Below are 6,785 nucleotides of genomic sequence, written 5' to 3'. Positions count from 1 at the left end.
CGGGGAACTGCAGGCCGGCGCGCGACGACCGTGACTTAGCCTTGGCGCGGGCCTTGCCGCCGGTCTTACCGCGGCCCGACATGCTGCGCGAGGCGGAGGAGCGGGAGCGGCGAGGAGAAGCGGCGAGGAGATGCGGAAAGCAGGCACGGAAAGGAAGCTGCCGACGCAGTCCAAACGCTGCCGCGCGCTCGCGGGGGCCGCCCTTATAAGCCTCCAGGGCCCGCCTCCGCGCCCTGCTGATTGGCTCTTTTCTCTAATAGCGTCTCTGGTTGGTTGCAGTTAAGCCTTGGTGACCCGTCTTAGCTGAGGGAGCGCGACAGCCGATTGGTCGAATTTGAAAACCTTTTGCCCGGGGAAAACGGCGAGGAGCACGGCGCGCAGCCAGCCCCGCTCCCTCCCGCAGCCAATCCGCGGGGAGCGCGCGAGATTCAAACGCTACGCCGGCGACCCAAACCGGAAGCCAAAGAGGGTGGAGTCTGAATCCGCCTGGAGAACCACCGGAAAGTGTGTGGAGCTGGGCCTTTTAAAAGGGTGCGCTCTCTAAGTCCCCGGCCACCCCTTCCGGTCTGGTCACTCCCTTCTCCCTCCCATACAGCGAAGGGAGTAAAAAGGGAATGAGAGCCCGTGGAAGTTCCGGTCCCACACCCGAGAGCAGATCACTCGTCTATGGCCCTTCCTGCTACTTGAGATATCAGTATTTCAATATTTATTAAACAGGCTCTGTGGGTCTCAGTTCTTTCTGCTCACACTCTTTTTTTTTAAAATATATTTTATTGATTTTTTTTAAAAATATATTTTATTGATTTTTTACAGAGAGGAAGAGAGAGAGATAGTTAGAAACATTGATGAGAGAGAAACATCGATCAGCTGCCTCCAGCACATCTACTAGGGATGTGCCTGCAACCAAGGTACATGCCCCTGATGGGAATCGAACCTGGGACCCTTCAGTCCACAGACCTACGCTCTATCCACTGAGCCAAACCGGTTTCGGCATATTTTATTGATTTTTTTACAGAGAGGAAGGGAGAGGGATAGAGCCAGAAACATCGATGAGAGAAACATCTATCAGCTGCCTCCTGCACACTCCCTACTGGGGATGTGCCCGCAACCAAGGTACATACTCTTGACTGGAATCAAGCCTGGATACCCTTGAGTCCGCAGGCTGACGCTCTATCCACTGAGCCAAACCAGTTAGGGCAGTCTTTTTTTTTGTAATATATATTTTTATTGATTTTAGAGAGGGATAGATAGAAACAATGATGAGAGAGAATCATTGATCGGCTGCCTCCTGCACGCCCCCTACTGGGGATCGAGCCCACACCCAGCATGTGCCCTTGGCCGGAATCGAACCTGGGACCCTTCAGTCCGTAGGCCGATGCTCTGTCCACTGAGCAAACCGGTTAGAGCTCTGCTCAGTCTTGCTAGAAGGGGCCTGGGGTACTGGGGGGCGAAGTGGGTGGGGGGCGGCGGATAGGGCAGAGAGATGGGCAACTTCTTGGAGGAAGGGCCTCCACCAACCCTCCTAATCTACCCTAGGATACCCAGGAGGAAACACACTTGGAGGGACAAGAAAAAACACATCGCTTTATTGTTACCACTGGGAGCACCTGCACCCCCATCTTCTTTTACTAATTAGAACCCTTAATTTATAGTCTAATATGATCTTCTCTGAGCCCGTGTCCCTCTCAGGAGCCAGGGCTCTGCCCCAGGCCCAGCCTATTCCTTGAAGGTTGGAGCTGTGGACACCGAACAGCCACATGCCCTCCCTCAGGGCTGTGGCAGGTTGAAGAAACTACAGGCAAAATTCAATCAATAGTCACTGCCCAGCATGTCAATTATCACAGGGGAAAGGAAAGGCTGGGGGAGGAGGAGGGGTGGGAGGGGCCTGGGCTGAGAGGCAGTCTTGGTCTAGAGAACGAGGTTGGCCTGAGTCCTTGGCCTGAGTCGGGAGCCCTGGAGACTGTGAAGTGAAGGCAATGATAAGGGAGCTCAGACATCATAGAAGAGCCGGACAAGCTGGTACCGAATGGAGAAGGTGACAGCACTGCCCAGGACCTGCAAGGAACAGTGAGCTGCAATGAGAACCATGGAAAGGGAGGCAAGGAGGTGCGAGCCCCGTCCCCAGCCACACCTGTAGCAGCAGCAGTAGCAGGGTGAGGTTCCTCTCATGCATGGGCCCAAAGACTTTAAGGAGCAGGTTGATGAGGGTCATGTTGTTACACTCAGTGAAGGCACCATCCTCATCCTCACTCTGGCGCACTGTCACCAGCTGCAGACTCTCTGCTACCTGGAAGGGCCGAGGTGGAGAGAACTCAGCTAATACCTATGCTTATCGAATGGGGACCTGCTTAGTGCTTCCAACTCCCCTGGGGTCGAATGCAGGCCTGGGTTCCCCACTCCCTGGATTCAGGATGGTGGCCTAAAGCCTTACCTCCTCGTTCCTGTTACCTTTAATTATGTGTGTGGGTTTGGGGTTTTTTTTTCCCCGATTGATGTTAAGAGAGAGTAGAAGAGAGAAGGAAAGACGGGAACATCAATGTGAGAGAGACACATCGATTGATTGCCTCCTGCATGTGCCCAGACCAGGGCCTGGGCTGGGGAGGAGCCTGAAACTGAGGTTTGTGCCCTTGACTGGAACCAAACCCGGGAATCTTTGGTCCGCAGGCCGATGCTCTATCCACTGAGCCAAACTGGCTAGAGCATGTGTGTGGGTTTTTTTTAAGTTGATTTTAGAGAGAGAGGAGGGAGAGGAAAGAGAAACATCGATCAGCTGCCTTTTGCACAAACCCCAACTGGGGATCAAAACCACAACCTGGGCATATGCCCTGACCTGGAATCAAACTGGAGACCTTAGGTGCACAGGATGGCACTCAACCAACTGAGCCACACCAGCCAGGGCCCCTGTTACCTTTAGAATAAAGGTGCCCAAGAAAGACAGGCTCTTGGTCTTGAACTTGGAATAGCTCATCTCCAGTTTGCCTGTGTTGGTATTAAGTCTGCAGGGGAAGAGAGCTTTATGTAACTGGGCCTTACTGAGAGTGTGGTTATTTAATAGGATGAGTTCTGAATGTGCAGATCTTTCTGGCTCTGCAGCTTACTATATGTGATCAGAGCTGCTGTGATCATTAAATGAGATTATGTAGTAAGTGTGCTCTGTCATTTATAAAATGCTAACCACAGGGGACAGTCAGCCCTTCTTTGGGGCCACTGCCTTTACACAGCAAATGTCTAAGGCTGGTTTTATGCATCCCAAGCAAAAAGGCCATGATGTCCCTTTCAAGCCCCAAAGCAACTACCTGGGCACACGGTGGCGAGGGCAGGGGATGATATGCAGGAGCTGAGGCAAGGAGTAGAGAAAGTTGAACACCTGGGGCATGAAGAAGAGGAGCATGGTCTTGCTGAAGTGTCCCAAGATGCCCACCACGGCAAAGGTCATGCCAGCGAAGTAACAGAAGGTATCTCCCACAAACACCCGTGATGGGTACCTGTGTGGGGAGAGGATCTGAGCCAGTGGCAAAAGGCATTATCAATCTTTCCTCTCACTCTGGGCCCTGGGCTAGCCCTGACCCCAGTTCTGACTCACACTCCATCTCTCCCAGCAACTCTCCAGACCCAAGGCCCTGAACTCATCTATTCCTGTGGCTCCACAGCACTTGGACCCAGCCACTGCCGGTTAGAGAGCAATTAAGAATACGACCAACTCAAGACACAGAAAACAATACAGGTGTGCACAGACTTGGCCTCTCCATTAGGAGATGGGTCGTGATCAGGGCCATACTTGCCACATGTTAAAACAGTTGGCCCCCATCTACAGGCCTACTTACCAGTTGTGATAGAGCAATCCCAAGGTGGTGGAAAAGAAGGGCAGCATGAAGTAGAGGGAGAAGACATGGTCATCTCGACAATCACCTTTAGAAGCAGGGAGAAAAGAGGGAAAAGTGAGAGCTCCTCCGCATGCCATTTCTGTCTAAGTTCTGTCAAGCTTTACTGTCTACCTCTCCCAAGTCACATTCAAGAACTCACTACTGTCCGGCCAGTGTGGCTCAGGGGGTTAAAGACCTACGAACCAGGAGGTCACGGTTCGATTCCTGTCAGGACACGAGCTGGGGGTACAGGCTCATCTCCAGTGGGGGGCGTACAGGAGGCAGCCAATTGATTATTCTGTCTCATCATTGATGTTTCTATCTCTCTCTCCCTCTCCATTTCTCTCACTGAAATCCATTTTTTAAAAAAAGAACTCACTACTTCTTTTATGTCACCCAGGCAATTTTCAACATTCCAGCTCTTTCATGAGCCCTTTCTAAACTAGTTATTGCCTTAAATTGATTTAGACCGTTCACACCTAGGTTTGAATACAAGCTTTACTCCTAACTGTGTAACCTTGGTCATGACAAATTTAACTTCTCGAAGCCTCAGTTTTCTCATCTGTAAAATACAGTTAATAACACCTGTCACACAGAGCTATTACAAAGTTTAAATGTTTTGAAAGTGCTTAGCTTTTTTGTTTTAATCCTCACCTGAGGATATTTTTTCCATTGATTTTTTTTAGAGAGTGGAAGGGAGCGTGGAGGGAAAAAAGAGAGAGAAACATCGATGTGAGAGAGGCACATCAATTGGTTGCCTCCTGCACACACCCGACAGGGGCTGGGGATCGAACCTGCAACCCAGGTATGTGCCTTTGACTGAGAACCAATCCCGTGACTGTCTGGTTTGCAGAAAATAATTCTGAGGAAGATGCAAGGAGGCAGAGTTTTGCACTGGTCTGGGTGCTGTCAGTAGGAGTAATTCTATGAGCATCTTAGCTTTTATCGAAGTGGAAGGAGCCGAATTAGAAGGAAGCAGCAATCATGCATGTTAGCCAAAAGAGGGAGTCTTGGTCATTGTGGTGGGGTCACAGTGTTCTTATGGTTTTGTCTATGCTCACACAGTTATGGAGGGGTCTGGTTTTTATCTTACTCTCTCATGGTCACAGAGTGACTTGGAGGTTCTGTGAAGTTGTTTATGTTCAGTAAGAGAAGACCACAGCCCATCTATTAGTGCCAATCTAGCGATAAATGACAAGCCTGCTATTTTTCTCACATTTAATAAATCTAGTTATTTGCAAAATAAATTACCTTCCCTTATCTTCTGTACTTATTTATTATATTTTTATTGATTTCAGAGAGGAAGGGGAGAGAGAGAAATAGAAACATCAATGACGACAAAGAATCATTGATTGGCTGCCTACTGCACACCTCCCACTGGCGATTGAGCCCATAACCCAGACATATGCCCTTGACCAGAATCAAACTGTGAACTGGTTCATGGTTCAATGCTCAACCACTGAGCCACACTGACTGGGCATATTTTTATTGATTTTTAGAGAGAGGGAGAGAAATATTGATTTGTTGTACCACTGATTTATGCATTCAGGGGTTGATTTTTGTATGTGTCCTGGGAATCAAACCCACAACCTTGGCTTATGGGGACAATGCTCTAATCAACTGAGCTAACCAGCCAAAGCTCTTACATTTTATAATTATTAACATATTGCTTTTCCCCCAAATTCCCCAAAGCCAGATATCAGGCAACTAATTCTCTTAACACTCAGTCTTCTCTCACTCTTCCCCAGTCCCACCTACCTTCCAGCTCCACCAGGTTGAAGACGATGATGGACGCAGAAATGACTAGTGACTGGCCAGCCTCTAGGCCATTGATCCCTGCGAGGATGTTGATGGCGTTGGTGCAGAACACTGCCAGCAGCCCCATGTAGACATAGTACAGGATCCCTGGGGGAGAGGACAGGGAGAAAAGTGGTACCAAGTATAGAATGAGGCCCTAGCCAGTTCATAGGCCTGCGGATTGATGGGTCCCGGGTTCTATTCCAGTCAAGGGTACAGGCCTCAGTTGCAGGCTCCTCCCTGGCCCCCCGCCCAGGTCAGTGTGCAGGAGGCAACCAATCGATGTGTTTCTCTCACATCGATATTCCTGTCTTTCCCTCTCCCACTTTCTCTAAAATCAATGGGAAAATGTCCTCAGGTGAGGATTAACAACAATAAAAGTATAGAATGAGGATTTAAGGATATTCTTCTGGAAAAAGTGGCGAGGACAGGATGAAGGGCCAACAGAGAGGATCTGAGAAGACAGAGCCAGAGCAGGCGCAGGAGGAGGTATCTCCCGGGTCAGGGTGCCCTGAAGTAGGGGACACAGGAGCAGTCGTCGCAGGGCTACTCACCCAAGTCCAAATGCAGGCCCAGAATCGGACGAAAGGGCTTGGGTACCACAATGGTCGTGTTGCCAAAGTTGGTGAAATAGACCATGAGGAGAGGGAGCGAGGCAGCGGTGGGCAGCAGCAGCTTATGGCGCCAGCGCAGGTTCAGGACATCGTCCGCGAAGCCCAGGAAAATCATGCAGCAGATGGCCAGGAGCGCGCCTATCAGGGCCACAAACTGGGGGAGGCTGGGCAAGTCACGCTCCGCCCGACCCCGACTTCATTCAGGAAGAGACAGCCCCTCTCCCCAAACCAAATCCCCCCAACCCCCCAAATCTCGGGGAACGCCCGCCCACTTACTTCATGGTGGGGGAAGGCTTTGCACTGCTCCTCCACAAAGCAGGTCAGGAAAGGGAAGGGGATGAAGCAGAAGAGGATGATGAGGAACACGGCCCCGCTGATCACTCCCTGCGACTCGGGGCTGTGGCCCGGCAGCAAGCGGGGTGGAGGGGAAAGAGGGGCGCGGTCACGCCCTGGGGCCGGCGCGACGGTAACGCACGGGGGGTGTCGCTGCTGGAGCCCCCTCCCCCTGGCC

General features: G+C 51.1%; 1 protein-coding gene across 1 annotated transcript in view; it reads right to left on the bottom strand.

Moving 5' to 3' along the window:
- Window positions 1-1,564: 1,564 nt before the first annotated feature.
- DPAGT1 (dolichyl-phosphate N-acetylglucosaminephosphotransferase 1) overlaps window positions 1,565-6,785 on the bottom strand; it is a 17,389-nt gene continuing 12,168 nt past the window's right edge. Inside the window, exons 2-9 of the mRNA XM_006758730.2 lie at window positions 6,551-6,779; window positions 6,215-6,428; window positions 5,622-5,768; window positions 3,825-3,909; window positions 3,297-3,485; window positions 2,909-2,996; window positions 2,132-2,287; window positions 1,565-2,055 (exon numbers count right to left, since the gene is read on the bottom strand). Of these exons, the coding sequence (XP_006758793.1) occupies window positions 1,990-2,055; window positions 2,132-2,287; window positions 2,909-2,996; window positions 3,297-3,485; window positions 3,825-3,909; window positions 5,622-5,768; window positions 6,215-6,428; window positions 6,551-6,779 (1,174 nt within the window). The 3' untranslated portion in view covers window positions 1,565-1,989. The remainder of the gene's footprint in view (window positions 2,056-2,131; window positions 2,288-2,908; window positions 2,997-3,296; window positions 3,486-3,824; window positions 3,910-5,621; window positions 5,769-6,214; window positions 6,429-6,550; window positions 6,780-6,785) is intronic.

Source organism: Myotis davidii, unplaced genomic scaffold (assembly GCF_000327345.1).
Source record: "Myotis davidii unplaced genomic scaffold, ASM32734v1 scaffold355, whole genome shotgun sequence".
In the NCBI taxonomy this organism is placed as follows: Eukaryota; Metazoa; Chordata; class Mammalia; order Chiroptera; family Vespertilionidae; genus Myotis; species Myotis davidii.
The sequence above is the reverse complement of the archived record's forward strand: the minus strand, read 5'-3'. Positions and strand labels throughout refer to the sequence as shown.